Consider the following 18,076-nt stretch of genomic DNA (forward strand, 5'->3'; position numbering starts at 1 on the left):
GGGGCTGGGTGCGGTGGCTCATGCCTGTAATCCCAGCACTTTGGGAGGCCGAGGTGGGTGGATCACGAGATCAGGAGTTTGAGACCAGGCTGACCAACATGGTGAAACCCCATCTCTACTAAAAATACAAAATTAGCTGGGCATGGTGGTGCATGCCTGTAATCTCAGCTACTTGGGAGGCTGAGGCAGAAGAATTGCTTGAACCTGGGAGGCAGAGGTTGCAGTGAGCCAAGATGTGCCATTGCACTCCAGCCTGGGTGATAGAGCGAGACTGTCAACAAAACAAAACAAAACAAAACAGGTGGAAAAATGTATTCCGTAGATCCCAGAGCACCTATAAAGCACGAGTTGTTCTATGCATTTGCCAAGTCCATTGAAAATTATTTTAAGGCTGAAAATGACATTTTCAAAAATTATTTGCCACCAAATATGCCTGATCTAATTCAGTATTGGGGTGCGAACACACGCCGAAACAGTACAAACTAAGCTTATCCCAAGCACATTAATGAAGAACATGTTACAAGACGATTTTAAAATAACCTACAGCTCTATCACTAAGCATCTAGCAGAACACATTATACGCGTTCTATCAGGTTATTTCTGGTGTAGACAAATGAAAAGCCAGTTTCTATTATTTGACTGGTGCCCATTTATATTAAAGGACTAAGCTGGAAATGAGGCAAAGAATCTCCTAATTACCGATGACGATGATCTGCTGAGTCAACTCGGAATGTAATTCAGTAAGACTGGAGGGAAGGGAATGAAATATAACGGATGGGGACAGTAGTGCTGGTACCGTGTTGAGCTGCGGGAAGATTTTGCTGACTTTCTTGAGAAGTGAGGGGATCCGATGCCTGAGCAATCAACCATGATTCAGAGTAACTTGTGACAGTGCTGTTTGAACAGAAATAAAATTTGATCTTTTTCTACGCACCCAAGCCACTCAGTGAAATATATTTGTAAATACAATTCCATCTTCTGACATTTGATCTAGGTGGATTATTTAAAAAGCTGTGTCTTTATGATTTTGTTTTGCACAGACTTAAAAAAAAATATTTGTGTTTGTTTCATCCAGGCCATAGATTCCTGTTCTACTGCTCTTTCTGCCTCCTGCTTCTGTTTCTCAGAAAAATAGAAAATTGACTTTGCTTTGTTCAGGGGAGTCCATGGCATGTACACCACTCCCATTTAAGTCAGGTTAACAGGGTAAATGCTTATGATGTTCTGAGTCTACTGGTTCTAAAAGCCCTTTGTATTTGCTTTTACCACCTTATAAAAGGGCATGGATCAGTATTTGTGTTGACTTTGAAGCTTTTCTTCTCACACCACACAGATATCTTAACATAGGGGTTCGCACATGGTGACTGGGCAGACAGATGCATGTGAAACTATTGTGTAGACTAAATGTAATATACAGTTAATGCCTGGTGGGAAACAGAATTTTTCTTTAATTGGTCATTTGTGAGATTGAATAAGTAGGCAGGCAGGCTGTAAACACAGTCCCATCTATAGACATGTGTCCTGGGAACAGAAAGGATCACACATTCTTAAGCTAGGACAAAGGCTTTAGTTTGAAGACAATGTCTGTGATTATTTCAGCACGGAGTGCTATTATAGACATCCTCTTGGAGGCTATACTAGAAAAAATTCTGAATGAATTAAGTATATATTTTCCCACTAGCTGCGCCTGAACATATCACCCTTGGCTCATGAAAAATTATTTCTCTGCCGGGCATGGTAGTGCATGCCAGTATTCCCAGCTACTTGGGAGGCCGAGGCAGGAGGACTGCTTGAGGCTGGGAGTTCGAGGTTACAGTGAGCTATGATCATGCCACTGTACTCCAGCCTGGGTGACAGAGTGAGACAATGTCTCAAAAAAAAAAATTATTTCCACAATTCATTCCTACATTCTGGAAAAGAATAAACCATATTAATACCACATCCCAATGCTAGTATTATTAGATCTGAGTAGTGAACACATAGACTGGTATTCAGAGATTCCCCAAATCAATCTTTAATTGTTAGACATAATAAAAGTGAAAGGGCAGATTCAAGTCCAGGAACATGGACAGATCTTAAGAAGGAAAATCTCCTTTCTTTCAATCTCCCAGCTTCTCAAACTGGCAGCTGAGTCTTGGGCAGGCAAATGACTCAGAAACTTTTACAGCTTCCCTGGTACTGAAGTACTATATGTTTAGTTTTTTTTTGTTTTTTTGGAGACGGAGTCTCGCTCTGTCGCCCAGGCTGGAGTGCAGTGGTGCAATCTTGGCTCACTGCAACCTCCGCCTCCTGGGTTCAAGCAATTCTCCTGCCTCAGCCTCCCGAGTAGCTGGGACTACAGGCGCACGCCACCACACCTGACTAATTTTTGTGTTTTTGGTAGAGATGGGGTTTCACCATATTGGACAGGCTCGTCTTGAACTCCCGACCTCTTATGATCCACCCCTGTGGCCTCCCAAAGGGCTTTTGATTCAGCATGTGAAGAGGAAATGATGGGCAGAGCTGCAGAAATCCTATTAGAATTTCATCTGTGTAGTTCCTTGGAAAGCTTTTTATTGAACCACCTGTTTCAATTTCCATTTTTTAAAACATAAAACATACCTCTGTCTGTAATCATGCCATGATGAGCAGCTGACATTCTTACTCAGGACTTAGAATAACAATGGTTTCGAGTCCTGCACAAAGCCTCCAAAAGAGTGGAAAAAATACACAACCCTTTGAAACAGGTTTACTCAAGCATGGTGAGAGAGGCTGGGCGGTCATTTATTAACAGGGCATGCGTTCCTTCTCAGAGAGATGGCAAAGGAAGCTTGTTCTAAACTTTTCCACCATTTCAATGGCTACTTTCTCCTGAGTCATTAAAGGAACACTGGTATTAGGTTTTGTGTCACAGTCATACCAAGGATACCTCGCCAGCAAAGTTAATGCTTTTCTAAGCTTATGAGTTAGGGGACAGTCCCGGTTCTGAGCTGAAGGAATTCTCATCTAAATGCAAATCAAGACAAGCCCGTCTAGGATGCATAAATAGGTACAGTAATTTTTCCACCATTTAATGTTCAGCCCCCCAAATGCATTTTCACACAACCCTATTGGTAAAGAAGTGTCCCTTATTAGAATTAAATGACATTTGTTTTCTTCCCCACGTCGGCAGTTATATAGGTAGAAAGTGTTCAGTCTTGATTTGGTTAATTTAACACATGGGAAATAAAATGGACGAAGAGAATCATTTTTCTAACCTCGACTTCTCCACACCAGACTTCTAAACCCACGTCCGTGCCATTTCTATTTGATGTCCCAAAGGAATGAAAGAAAATGTGCCCCAAATGGAACTTAGGTTTCATCCCAGCTCTCCTTCTCCTTTCAGTGTTTTTCTAATTTAATGACACTGTCATCCTTCCTTTCATGCCAGAAACTGGAGAGTCCCCCTCGAGTCCTCTTCCCACACACCACATATCCAGGCTGCACTTTTATAATGAATCCCTTCTTCTAAATCTCCACTCCTGTGACTTTAACTCAGCCTTTTGTCACCTCTCACTGGGCTACTGCAGCACTTTACTGGTTTTCTGGTTTAGTCTTTTCCCCATGAATTCCAGCCTCTAGCCTGTTACTGGAGTAATCATTCCATAAAATGCAAGTCTGATGCTGGGCGTGGTGGCTTCCAGCACTTTGGGAGGCCAAGGAAGGAGGATGGCTTCAGCCCAGAAGTTCAAGACCAGCCTGGGCAACACTGGGAGAACCTACCTCTTCAACAATATAAGAAAACGTAGTCGGGCATGGTGGTGTGTGCTGGTAATCCCAGCTACTCAAAAGGCTACTCAGGATAACTTGAGCCCAGGAGTTTGAGGCTGCAGTGAGCTATGATTGTTCTCTAGCATGAGTGACAGAGGGAGAGTCTATCTCTAAAAACAAACAAACAAACAAACAAACAAACAAACAAATACATAAAACACAAGTCTGGGCTGGGCACAGTGGCTCATGCTTGTAATCCCTTTGGATTTGGGATTACTTTGGGAATCTTTGGGAGGCTGAGGTGGGTGGATCACCTGAGGTCAGGAGTTCGAGACCAGCCTGGCCAACATGGCAAAACCCTGGTCTCTTCTAAAATTTAAAAAACAAAACAAAAAAGAGACACAAGTTTGAACAAGTCACTCCTCTGGAAACCATGGCAAGAAGCAAGGGCAAGTTTATGATGTTCGTCTGTGCCGCTTCAAATGTGCAGCCCTTCCTTACTCAAGGAGGTTAAGGGGAAGAACAAAGACCCTTCCACCTTAACCTTATGTTACTCCAAATCTCCTCAATCAGCCCAAAAGCAGAGTCTATAATTTTATAATGCACTGAGGGTGAGGAGTATAATCTTCAAGTCCTAACTCTGCTGGATTATTTACCACTTTGCCAACATTTTTTGTTGCTGTTGTTTTTGTTTTTCAAACAGGGTCTCAGTCCTATCGCCCAGGCACAATCATGGCTCACTGTAGCCTCGACCTTCCAGGCTCAGATGATTCTCCCACCTCAGCCTCCCAAGTAGCTGGGACTACAGGTGTGCACCACCAGCCCAGCTAATTTTTTGTATTTTTAATAGAGATGGGGTTTGGCCATGCTGAGACTGGTCTTGAACACCTGGACTCAAGTGATCTGCCCACCTCGGCCTCCCAGACTGCTGGGATTACAGGCGTGAGCCACCACGTCTGGCCCACTTCGCCAGCTTAGTGGCCAGTCTGGTTTCTGGTCCTCATTAAGGGCAAGACCAATGACTAATTCCACTGCCCTCTCCAGTGGAATGCACTCCACATCTTTAGTGAGGCAAAGCACTACTGCTTGTCCCTTGCCTTTCTGGGGATGAGACTCAATCTGCCCCTTTGCATTGGATGTTCCAACAAGCAATCGGCTAGCAGTATAAAGAGAAGCTCTGGCAAAGATTAGTCACGGATTGGCAAACTTTCTGAAAAAAGCCCAGATAGAAATATCTCGGCTTTATGAGCCATATAGTCTCTGTTGCAGCAACTCACTCTGCTGTTGCAGCATGAAAACGGCATGGACAATACATAAATGAATACATGCGGCTGTGTGCCAATAATACTTTAATCACAAAACCAGGTGGTGGGCCAGACTTGGCCCATGAGACACCATGTGCCAACCCCCTAATCAGGTATATGAGCTAAGATGCTGCGTCAACCTTGGATCAGCTGAGAATCTCGGACCTCTCCAGAGGTGATAGACAACCATGCTGAGAACATGGGTTCTGGAGCCCAGCTGCCTTGGTTCAAATCTCGGCTTTAGCGTTTGCTAGCTGTTGAGCCTTTGGGGGAGTAACTTTACACGGTTGTCTCATTTGAGCCTCACAGCAACCCTGTGAGATAAATCCGATATTCCCATTTAACAGAGGCCCGGGTGCAGTGGGATCCAAGGTTCAGGAACTTCCCATCAGCACAGGAACATGCTGAGTCACTCTCATCTTTTAAAAGAGGTGCCCTCCCTGGGTCCCCTCCTCCTCCAGCCAAGCCCTCACTCACATCTCCTCTTCACACTAAGCTTCTTGATAAAGCTGTCCACATCCTCCACCCATACTTTGTTATCTCACACTCACTTTGCAACCCTCTGCAACTGGCTTCTGCCCCTGGCTTTGAAACTGGTGACAGTTTTATCATGATGGTTTCTTAAACAAGAAATACACATATTTAACGTCTACTGCATACCTAGGCTATGTCCTTTATCGACATTGCCAGCCCAAGTTAGGGAAAAAGATAATCACGGTCCACTCTGCCTCCCAGTAGAGATGCTATATGTAGGTTACCTGTGATTCACTCTAGTGAACACCCCAACTCTACAACACCAATATTTGAACCCGGCCTCATCCAGGTGAAGGTAGGGTTGCCTCTCTAGGGTGGAAAAATTCAAGATGAATCCTAAAGTGGCCATTGTCATGATTAAGGGATGCAGATTTTATCTTGAGAACTCTATCAACCAAGAGAGTGAGATAATACACTACTGGACATCTCCATTTTTTATCCTACATTTGCATCCCTGTGACCAAAACGATGCTAATCCAAGGCCATGTGACCTGTGGATCTGTAGGAGTAGATATTTCGTCTGTTAGTTTCGCTGCCCAGTGAGTGAAGCGGCAGGATGCACCCCCTCAATGGCTTTAGCTCCAGGGTTCTGCTGCGACAGGATGTACCCTCTTCTTGCTGGGGAGACTCTCAAGGACAGGAATGATCTCAACTGTCTCTGGGTGCTCAGTGCCTAGGACAATGCCAGGCAGATGATAAGCTGTTAGGAAATGACGGCTGAACAAGTGAGTCCCCTCATGGGTGGGAGATGACAGAGGCAGGGTGTTTACCACATTAAAATGACCCAACACCTTTTCTTTGGAGCTTGGCTACCCTGGGGAACAGAATGAGTAAGAATCCCAAAGAACCCGGTCACTGCTCAGATAAAAGGGCCACGCTCCCAGTCGTGTGTGTCTCTCTCTCTGCCTTCTTTCTGTTCATTGAGTCATGATTCCAACAGTGCAGGAACATAGGAAGAATGCCAATTATAATATTTTTTTGACAGCTGGGAGGATAGACACTCTGCCTGTCTCTTCAGCACACAGGCAGCACTTGTCTAAGTGCCAGCTCTCGTGATAACCAATCCCACTGAGAATCAGTTCTCTCTGTAGCTCCTACTCCTTGACCCAATGTGAAATTTTTCCAAACTATTTTTAAAGTATCTAATCTGCTGTGAGTCACAGACTATGGAGCTGCTAGTTTACCATTTCTGGGCAGAGAGCTTTAACATCAAGACCTTATGAGGTTGTAACTTGCTATTTAAAATGGCAGACAGGAATATAAGAACAAAGTGGTGCATATAAAATCTTTAACTGTTCCTTTATGTCAAGGGATCTGAGATATTTATAGATTTTTAAAGTGCCTATCTTTGAAAGAAAAGGTAATTATTTCACATAACAACCTTGAAAGACTGGTCAGTGATCTTCTCCCAAATTTTCATAATAGGAGAACTAGGGGTCTTGGAGATTGACTGAATGGCAAAAGAGAGTCCATTTTTAAAAACAACCCAAAGTTCTTGAGTTTGTTATCCATGGCTCAATTCACTGAGTTATGCTACCTCCCCTCACACCGGATGAAACAAGTATTAGTTATCTCCTGATCCATAACAATTCACCTAAAACTCAGTGGCTTAAGACAACAATAATTTAGTATCTGTTATGGACTGAATTTATGTGTTATGTGTTTCCCCAAAATTCATATGGTGGATCCCTAACCTCCAATGTGACTGTATTTGCAGACAGAGCCTTTAAAGAGATAATTAAGTTTAAGTGAGGCCATAGGGTTGGCCCTAGTCCAATAGGACTTGTGTCCTTATAAGAAGGGGAGGAGACACCAAGGATGAGTGCACACAGAGAAATGGCCACATGAGAGCACAGTGGTGCCTCTGTAAGCCAAGGAGAGAGGCCTCAGGAGAAACCGAACCTGCCAACACCTTAATCTTGGACTTCCAGCCTCCAGAACTGTGACACATCAACTTCCATTGTTTAAGCCGCCCTTTTTTTCTGAGCAGTGGCTGGGGTCTTTGGGATTCTTATTCATTCTGTTCCCCAGGGTAGCCAAGCTCCAAAGAAAAGATGTTGGATCTTTTTAATGTGGTAAACACCCTGTCTCTGTCATCTCCCACCCATGAGGGGACTCACTTGTTCAGCCGTCATTTCCTAACAGTTTATTATCTGCCTGGCATTGTCGTAGGTACTGAGCACTCAGAGACAGTTGAGATCATTCCTGTCCTTGTGAGTCTCCTCAGCAAGAGGGTGCATCCTGTCGAAGCAGAACCCTGGAGCTAAAGCCATTGAGGGGGTGCATCCTGCCGCTTCACTCACTGGGCAGCGAAACTAACAGACGAAATATCTACTCCTACAGATCCACAGGTCACATGGCCTTGGATTAGCATCGTTTTGGTCACAGGGATGCAAATGTAGGATAAAAAATGGAGATGTCCAGTAGTGTATTATCTCGCTGTCTTGGTTGATAGAGTTCTCAAGATAAAATCTGCATCCCTTAATCATGACAATGGCCACTTTAGGATTCATCTTGAATTTTTCCACCCTAGAGAGGCAACCCTGCCTTCACCTGGATGAGGCCAGGGCTCAAATATTGGTGTTGTAGAGTTGGGATGTTCACTAGAATGAATCACAGGTAACCTACATATAGTACCTCTGCTGGGAGGCAACAAACTAATATAGTATCTCTTATGGTTTCCATGGTTCAGGAATTCATGACCAGTTCAGTTGGACAGTCCTGGTTCATGGTCTTTCATGAGGTCTCTCAGTTGGGTATGGCTGGGGCTGCCTAATCTGAAGGCTCGATTGGGGCTGAATGATCCACTTCCATGGTATGCTCTCCCATCGCTGGCAAGCTAGTGATGGCTGTTGGCAAGGGGCCTTAGTTCCTCCCTGCCTGGGTCTAATGAAACTTCTTCATTCAGTCCTAACCAACCATCCTATAGCCTTCCCTTTAGTTTAGTTATATATTAAATATATAATAAGGAGAGAAATAGGACAGCCCTTATTTTCTCCTATCAGGATTTTGGTATCATAAATTTAAAAATGAAGGGGAGAAAAATTCCATGTATTTTTCATGGAGCACTACCCAGATCCCCTTTCAGAAATGAAGGGTATTTCCCCAGCTGTTGAGAGTCCTGCCAACTGACAACCTTCAACCATTAGCCAGAAATGACCTTGGCTGAAGAGAGTTGCCTTGCCCAAGGTCAGCTCCCTGCCCAGGACAGCTGTCATCTACTGACTGGCTGGTGTCAGAGTATAAAGGTCTAGTTTCTTTGCACCAACCTGGGACAACTCTGATGAGCCGCCCCTGCTTAGTCCTCCCTGTGGGTTAGCTGATGCCTTTGTTGACACTGCATTGCATCACAACCTCACCCTCCACCCAATCTTTCTGCCTTCCCTTCTTCCACAGGTGTCAATCCTGAGAGCACTTCCTGATAAACATCCTGCACACCAATCTCTTCCTAGAGTCTGTATCTCAGGGGATGCAAACTACAACAATCTACTTTACAGGAAGATTATCCTCAGAGCTGTCAACCATCTAATTATAGCCAAATTAACCTCCAGATTCTATCTAGTACATCATGTGTTCAACTGCAGACCCAGCTGTTGAAACCAAGTGATAAGGCAGATTGTCTTGGTAGAGATAGAGGTGCCCAATCCTCCATTTCTTCCTGTATCCACTTCCTCTATGATGTGACTGTCACTTCTGCTTCATTTTGTTGGCCAAAGCAAATCATAAGGCCAACCCAGATCTGGGGAGGAGGAAAAAGATTCTGCCTTGGATAGGAGGAACTACCATGTGCCTGCTCTGAGCCTAGGCCTCAAGGGACCTTACACATGCTTCTCTCTCTCCTGGAACCCTGTCCCAGGCATCTGAACGAGCCGGGACTAGCCTGCTGGAAGAGAGACCATGTGGAATTGAGACAAGCTAGCTGTTCCTGCTGAGGTCACTCTGGTCCAGCCAGTCCCCAAGTAACCTGGTAGGTGACCAAAGATGTCATATGAATAAGCACAGTCAAGACCAGAAAAATGCCCACCCAAATTGCTGACCCACAGATTTGTGAGTTAAGTAAATGGTAGTTAAGTTTTGGGGAGGTTATTGCTATGCAGCAATAGAAAACCTGATGTAGTACCAGCTATGGTTTGGATGTGGTTTGTTCCCATCAAAACCCACGTTGCAATTTGATACCCCAATGTGGCAGTGTTGAGAGGTGGGGCCTAGTGGGAGGTATTTGGGCCAAGGGGGCAAGTCCCTCATGAATAGATTAATACCCTCCTGCAGGGGTGAGTTCTCACTCTCACAGGAATGGATTAGTTCCCTTGAGAGCAGGTTGTTAAAAAGTGCCTATCTTCCTCAGTTTCTCTCTCTTGCCAGGTGATCTCTTTGCAGATGTCTACTCCCGGCCTTCATCAGATGCAGCTGCTCCATCTTGAGCTTTCCAGCCCCCAGAATCACGAGTCAATTAAAACTCTTTTCTTTATAAATTACCTAGCCTCAGGTATATTGTTACAGCAACATTAAACAGACTAAGATAGTACTCAAATCTGCTGGATACATGAATCAGCTGGCAAAAGAAGAGCATGGAGAATCCAGACTATAGGAGATGTCCTGGATTCATTTTAATGGGCTCTGGTACCCAGCTGCTGCAGAAGCTGCTTCTGATGGCTCACACCTGCAACGTTTTTAGCAGGATTGTTCTTGGGTGACAGAAGCCATCTCAGCTGGAGGTGCATCTGCCTTGTCCTGGGACATCCTATCACAAAAGGCTGTGTTGTATGAAGGCACAAAATCTAGCTGTCTTGCCTCAAGGTAGGGCAAATTCTGGTGCAATTTATAGCACCAATCTCCTCTCCTGTCATCAAGCTGAGAGTGGATCTCATCTGAAACCACATCTTTCCTCAGCTTCTTCTTCCTTTCACCCTCTTACAGGTTCCTTTTGAGAGCACTCCCTTAATAAACAAACAAACTTGCTCCTGAAACCTCAGCTTAGGCTCTGCTTCCAATAAATCAAAAGTGAATTCTTAGGAGAAAAAGACGGGGAGCATGGGAGTGACTGCTGTGGAAGGAAATTGGAAAAGCACGGATTATCCTAACACCTTTGCAGTAGAAGTTTTCAACCAATAGAAGATGACTCTCCCGTTGGTCCAAGACAAACATCTCCATCGCAAGTGCTTGATGTGCTCCCACCACCTATAAGGAAACACACTCCTTTCCTTTGTAAGACCGGGCGTGACACTTTCTTTTCCCTCCTATCTTTAATTTTTCCCTCCACTCACTCTTTCCCCGGTAGAGTTTGAGTCTATTCCTCTTTGTAGGAAGATGCCATCACCTCCATTCTTCTAGCTACAGCCCCCGTCCTCTCCCTTGCATCAGGATACTTGAGCTACCTACACTAGAGATGCCCACTTCTTTATCCCTTAATCATCAATCCACACTATATGGCTTCTGCTGTCAACCCTGCCACTGAAAGTATCCTTGCCGCAGTCACAATGACCTCAGTCCTTATGTTACACAACGAGTTGGCTGCATTTGATGTCACTGACCGCTCTTAGTACGCGAAACATGATGACACACTCTCCCTTTGCTCCTGTGATGCTGTGTTCACTTGGATTTCTGCCTACTTTCCAGGGAAGTCAGAATCCATTTCTTTCGATTGTCCCTTAGATGTCCACGTGTTTTCTGGTTCTCTTTTCACCATACATTTCTATGAATTATTTCACCTACTATTATAGCACCAATTGCCACTTATATTTGGATGATATTCAAATTGAAGTTCCAGCTCCAGACTCAATATCCACTTACCCTTTGGGCACCTCTACTTAAATGTGCCACAGGCGCCTTATTGGACTACCACCACCTGAACACACACCTGCATGCACACACACCTGCATGCATGCCCACACACCCACACACACCTGCACACACACCTGCATGCATGCTCACACACACCCTCACACACCCACACACCTGCATGCCCACACACCTGCATGCATGCCCACACACACCCACATACACCTGCACACACACCTGCATGCATGCCCACACACACCCACACACACCTGCACACACACACACCTGCATGCATGCCCACACACACCCACATACCTGCATGCACACACACCTGCATGCGTGCCCACACACACCCACACACATGCACTCACATATACACCCTGCTCCTCTTCCTCCTCTGTTCCATACCCCCACAGCTGGAACTATCATCCATCCACTTTCCCATGGCAAAACCTTTGGAATCACCCTTGATTCGTCTGCTTCCCCTTCAATTAATCAACCACTACCTTCCAAGTTCCTTTCCGTTTTACCTCCAAAATAGCCCTCTACTTTTAGACACGATTCCATTTCTTTCTACCTTCAGCTGCTACCCAGGCCTAGATTATTTCACACGGCATCTCGTCTGGGCTCTGGTTCTAACCACATCCAATCTAATTTCCATACCCAGTTAGGGGATCATCCTGAAATGCAGAGCAGATTATTGCTCTTCCCTGCGGAAAACAATTTTGACTTCCTCTGGGATCAGCTCTTCCACTCACCAAGATAGAATGGGATTTCCTCCCACAGTAACAGAACGGGTTCTATCACACTCCATTGTAATGAATTACCTGTCTGTTCTTCCCAAAGAAACAAAAGTTCCTTCCTTTGTTCGATTAGTAGCTATTCACTGAAGCCTTCCTATGCATAATGCACGGAGCTGTTAATCAAGTGGTAAGTAAAGCAAACATTGACCTTTTCCCATCAGCAGGGCTCACAGATTTGTCATCCTGTTACCCATGCTAGCACAGTTTTAGGCCCATAAGTTGCTTAATAGGTATTTGCTGAATAAATACATGATAAAATGAGTGCTGTTGGCCGGACGTGGTGGCTCACGCCTGTAATCCCAGCAACTTTGGGAGGCCAAGGTGGGCAGATTCACCTGAGGTCAAGAGTTCGAGACCAGCCTGGCCAACATGGCAAAACTCTGTCTCTACTAAAAATATAAAAATTAGCTGGGTGTGGCGGCACATGCCTGTAGCCCCAGCTACTCGAGAGGCTGAAGCAGGAGAATCACTTGAACCCAGGAGGCAGAGGTTGCAGTGAGCTGAGATCATGGCGAGATACTCCAGCCTGGGTGACAGAGGGAGACTCTCTCAACAAAAAAAAAAAAAAAAAAAAAGAAAAAGAGTGCTGTCTTTTAAAGACTAATTTTCTCCATTCCTTTCCCTATTTTAGAATGAAATTCATGGGAACAGATTTTATAAAAATGATCTTCATGGTCCATGTTTACAGAGAGTATCTTTTTATTACAAAAGGCAGAGATAAATTATATCTAAATATTTTCAGACCATCAAAAGTCTTTAAGTAACTCACATTCCTCCACGGAGATTATCCTGGTAGCCAAATTAACAGAATTAGCCAAGCTCCTAAGGAACTGACCACATAAATTAAAGATACTTGATAAAATCCAATTATAAAGGAGCAAATTTCTATGAACTTGAAACTACCACCCACCCTGCTGCCAGAACATAATGATATGTTCTCTGCATGCCAAACACATCTTCTCCCAAAAGATAACAACTGTTTTGGGTTGAATTGTGTCCTCTGAAAAGAGGTGGAGGTTCTAAGCGCTGGTACCTGTGACTGCAGCCTTATTTGGAAGCAGAGTCTTTGCCGAGTCATCAGGTGAGCCTGCGGCCAGGACGTTGAAAGCAGAAAGAGCTTGAGCCAAACTGTGGCCACAGAGGTTGTGAATGGTGCAGGCAAAGGCAGCCCTTGCAGGTCTCAGGGCCGAAACTTACAAGTGGGGTGAGGGGCTTGCTTACCATCAGGTAACCAAAGGGGACATTCTCTTCCACTCCTTGAAACACATTCTTTCAAAATTTAAATGGGGAGCCTTGGGCCATCAGCCTGATTTTCAGAAGCTCAAATGACATCAAAATTGGACTGTTGACCAGATCATTCCTTTTATGGTGGTAAATATACATAAAAGTTACCATTTGAACTATTTTTTTTTTTTTTTTTTTGAGACAGTTTCACTCTTGTTGCCCTGGGATTACAGGCATGAGCCACCGCTCCCAGTCACCATTTGAACTATTTTTTATTTCTTTTGAGACGGAGTCTCGCTCTGTCACCCAGGCTGGAGTGCAGTGGTGCAGTGGCGCGATCTCGGCTCACTGCAAGTTCTGCCTCACAGATTCAAGTGATTCTACTGCCTCAGCCTCCCAAGTAGCTGGGATTACACGTGTCTGCCATCACGCCTGGGTGCTTTTTTGTATTTTTAGTAGAGATGGGGTTTCACCGTATTAGCCAGGATGGTCTCGATCTCCTGACTTCGTGTTCCACCCGCTTCGGCCTCCCAAAGTGCTGGGATTACAGGTGTGAGCCACCATTTGAACTATTTTCAAGTGTTCAGTGGTGGTAGATACATTCATATTGTTGTGCAGCCATCACCACCATTCCTCTCCAGAACTTTTTCACTTTTCCAAACTGAAACTGTCTCCGTAAAACACTAACTCATCTTTTCCCCTCCCCACAGCCCCTGGCACCCGCCATTCTACCTTCTGTCTCTGTTTGCATGACTCTAGGGACTCCCATAAGTGGCATTATGCAGTACGTGTCCTTTTGTGCCTGGCTGATTTCACTCAGCACGAGGTCCTCAGGGCCCCTCTGCGTCACTGCCTATGTCGGAACTTCCTCCCTTTGTAAGGTTGGGTGCTCTTCCATCATCTGTACACACCACATTTGTTTACCCATTCACGACATTTGGATTGTTGTTGAAATCTCACTCGACTGCACACTCCTGCTGCCAGCCGCGTGCTGGGCCCAGGTCATGTGCTCTGGGTCAGCTGCTGAGTATGGGACACAGCTGCGCACACTCACTCCCCCTCTGACCCCAGGACACTCCCTCTCTGACCACCGTGGCAAGCCTGGAAGGACCTATACTTGTTGGCCTTGACCGAGGGCTGTATGGTTGTACAAGTGAGGTATAAACAGTTGGGTTATAAAGAGTTAAGAACATCACTTTCCTGTTACACTCCCGGGGAGGAAGCTGACGGCAAACCCAGAGCACTCCCTGGATTCTCTTTTCTTTCAACTGTAAAGGCTCTGGGCTTGTCCCCAGCACAAAGCTGCTGCCATGAAACATCAGGGACTCGTGGAAGAGCCCTGCATCTGTCACCATCACTTCAAATGATCTCAAATAAATCGTAGTTTTCTCATCAAACCACTGTCTCTCCTTGAATGGGGTTATTCTAATCATTGATCTCTAGTCAAAGCCTAATTTTCTTTTCTAGAAGGTTCTCCCTTCCCTCTCCCTTAATGTAAACCCTGACAGTACTGCAGGCTCAGCCCAGCTGGTGACATGCCTTGAAGCCGTCATCGCCCTTATCCGACCAGCAGTTTTCCCGTTTCTCCCTCCTGTAGGGCCGACTGTGCCACTTGTTATCCCGGCCAAACTGCTTTCCCCCTTTACCGAGCTGTTTCGCCCCAGTACTGTTCAGTTCCCAATCAGATTGTAAGCTCTAGAAGGCAGGAACAATACCTTACAGTTTAACTTTTGGCACCTAAAACAATACTTTGCTACACCTGCGTTTAATAAAATAACTGAATGAACAAGAAGAATAGGAATGGTATGTTCTCAGCACGGCAACACATCTTCTTTTAAAAGATAACAGTTGTTACAGATTGAACTGTGTCTCCTAAAAAGAGATGTTGAAGTTCTAAGTCCCAATACTGTGAATGTGGTGTCTTTTGGAAACAGGGTCTTTGCAGATATAATCAGGATAAGATGATAGGGGTGCAGGCTCATCCAGTGTAGCTTGTGTGTGTGTGTGGTTTTTTTGTTTTTGTTTTTGTTTTTGTTTTTTTTTGAGACAGTGTCTCACTCTGCCACTCAGGCTGGAGTGCAGTGGTGCAATCTCAGCTCACTGCAACCTCTGCCTCCGGGTTCCAGCGGTTCTCATGCCTCAGCCCCCCAAGTAGCTGGGATTACAGGTGCCCACCACCACGTCAAGCTAATTTTTTGTATTTTTAGTAGAGACAGGGTTTCACCATGCTGGCCAGGCTGGTCTCGAACTCCTGAACTCAAGTGATCCACCCACCTTGGCCTTCCAAAGTGCTGGGATTACAGATGTGAGCCACCATGCCCAGCCTTGTGTTCTTATAAAAAGGAAATCTGGATGCAAAGAAAGACAAAGGGAAGATGGCGATGTGAGAACGGGACCGAGACTGGAGTAACACTGTCACAGCTGAAGCTGGAGAAGGCAAGGAAGGACCCTCCCTAGAGGCTTTGAAGGGAGTGTAGCCCTGCCAACACCTTGACTTTGGACTTTTGGCCTCCAGGACCAGTGAGACAGTAAATTTCTATTGTTTTAAGCCATCCAGTGTGTGGCACTATGTCATGCTCCAGGAAGCTAATGTGACAACTGAATGGAGTGGTTCCAGCCATACAGGTTGACTCAGGGATGTGGCTCTCACATTGTTGCTGGGCGCTGGAATAACACTGGGTACCTGTGCTAATTAAACCAGCAGTGACAGCTGGGGTCTCGGTAGGGCCCATTGTGTTGAAATGGACAGTGCTTAAGTGCTTAGTGAAGCTGTGGAGATTCGCTGCCTCGGTCTCAGGAAGTGCTGGAGGCTGCACGGGTCTGTTGCTCCATCCCACACCTCTGTGAAATGCTCCCCTTCCGAAGAGCGCATCCTAAGTCTGATGATATCAGACTCAAAATCTTAAACCTCTAGAATAACACGTCTGTTTGTTTTACTTTTTTTCTTTTTGCTTTTCCTGTGACATTTTACAAATACTGAAGTATCCCAATCAAGGTAAATTCAAACAAAACTTTCAACGAATGAATTTTAAGAAGCCGAGGGGAAAAAAACCTCCTCCGGGTCATGTCCCAGATGTTATCATTTTTCATTTTGTTTCTTTCTCTTTTTTTGAGACAGAGGCTGCTCCGTTACACAGGGGCTAGAGTGCGGTGTCGCCATCTCAGCTCACTGCAGTGTCTGCCTCCCAGGTTCAAGCAATTCTTGTGCCTCAGCCTCCTGAGTAGTTGGGATACAGGTGCACGCCACCACACCCAGCTAATTTTTGCAGTTTTGGTAGAGACAGGGTTTTGCCATGCTGGCCAGGCTGGTCTCGAACTCCTGGCCTCAAGTGATCTGCCTATCTTGGCCTCCCAAAGTGCTGGGACTACAGGTGTGAGCCATCACACCCAGCTATTTTTTATTTCCATTTGCTATTGTGCCCTCACCATTTCTCCCTCAGCCTGTGATTTAGGATACAATATCCTGAAGACATTGGGAGCACACAGCCTTGGCCTCAGCTGCAGATAGACTGTGTGGCTTGGGGCAATAACTGCTCTGCCCTCCCTCTGCCACCCGGCAGCCCCACTCACAGAAGGGCCCAGACTTACGGCTTTGGAGGGAGCATAGTGTGTCGGTGATGCCAGTGGAGGCCTGGTCGGGCTCTGGAAGGAAGACGGGCAGAACCTCTGCCCTGTGTCCGGAGGGGAAGACGAAGCATAGATGCGATTCTCTAACCGTTCAGGCTCGTGCTTATAGGATTCCAGGGGAAATGTGTGCTGCTTGGTCACTTGGGTGGGTGTTGATGGAGAGGAGGAGAGGCCGGAGGCTGCAGAAGAAACACCAAGGGCGGTCAGAGGTCCGGCCTCCAGGAAGGGACATCAGGGGAAGTTAGAGGTCTGGCCTCCAGGAAGGGACGTCAGGGGCGGTCAGAGGTCCGGCCTCCAGAAAGGGACATCGGGGGTGGTCAGAGGTCCGGCCTCCAGTAAGGGATGTCAGAGGCGGTCAGAGGTCTGGCCTCCAGGAAGGGACATCAGGGGCGGTCAGTGGTCTAGCCTCCAGGAAGGGACATCAGAGGCAGTTAGAGGTCTGGCCTCCACAAAGGGACATTGGGGGCAGTTAGCGATCTAGCCTCCAGTAAGGGATGCCAGGGGCAGTCAGAGATCTGGCCTCCAGGAAGGGACATCGGGGGCGGTCAGAGGTCTGGCCTCCAGGAAGGGCCATCAGAGGTGGTCAGAGGTCCAGCCATGGCAGAGGGAGGCTCTCACCATTCCTGGTGCCCAAAACCTCAAATGGCAAGAAGCCAAATTATTCTGAATGTTGAGGAAAAGCTTTAAAAACCGATTTCTAGTCTCCTAGAATCAGTGTCTAGAAACGCCTCACTATCCACCCTCGGTTGTGGGCAGCATCCCCTCGTCGGGAAGGGGGTGCTCACACAGTCCCGAGTTTTCTGGTGAATTTTTACACACACCCTCCAGATGCTATTGTCCTCCATTCAGCCAAATATCGTTTGATCTCCTCTCCTTCCTTCCCCGGACATGGTGCCAAGAGCAAACGCAGTGGTGCCATATTTATTGAGGTAAAACATGGGAAAGTTCAGAAAGTGTGCAGCAGAGATGCCAGCCAATGCTGCAGAAGCCACGGGACCATGTACCTGAGAAGGGGGAGGGAGAAGGGGAGGGGGAAGGGAATAGGGAGGAGGAGTAAGCAGGGGAGGGGGAGGGGAG

At 46.1% G+C, this 18,076-nt stretch overlaps 1 protein-coding gene across 1 annotated transcript in view; it reads right to left on the bottom strand.

The window, feature by feature from the left end:
* The window catches only part of PRKAG2 (protein kinase, AMP-activated, gamma 2 non-catalytic subunit), a 320,828-nt gene that overhangs the window by 103,874 nt on the left and 198,878 nt on the right, over nt 1-18,076 (bottom strand). The window contains exon 4 of the mRNA XM_011941517.1: nt 16,934-17,178. Coding sequence (XP_011796907.1) covers nt 16,934-17,178 — 245 coding nt within the window. The remainder of the gene's footprint in view (nt 1-16,933; nt 17,179-18,076) is intronic.

Source organism: Colobus angolensis, unplaced genomic scaffold (genome assembly GCF_000951035.1).
Source record: "Colobus angolensis palliatus isolate OR3802 unplaced genomic scaffold, Cang.pa_1.0 Scaffold2, whole genome shotgun sequence".
In the NCBI taxonomy this organism is placed as follows: Eukaryota; Metazoa; Chordata; class Mammalia; order Primates; family Cercopithecidae; genus Colobus; species Colobus angolensis.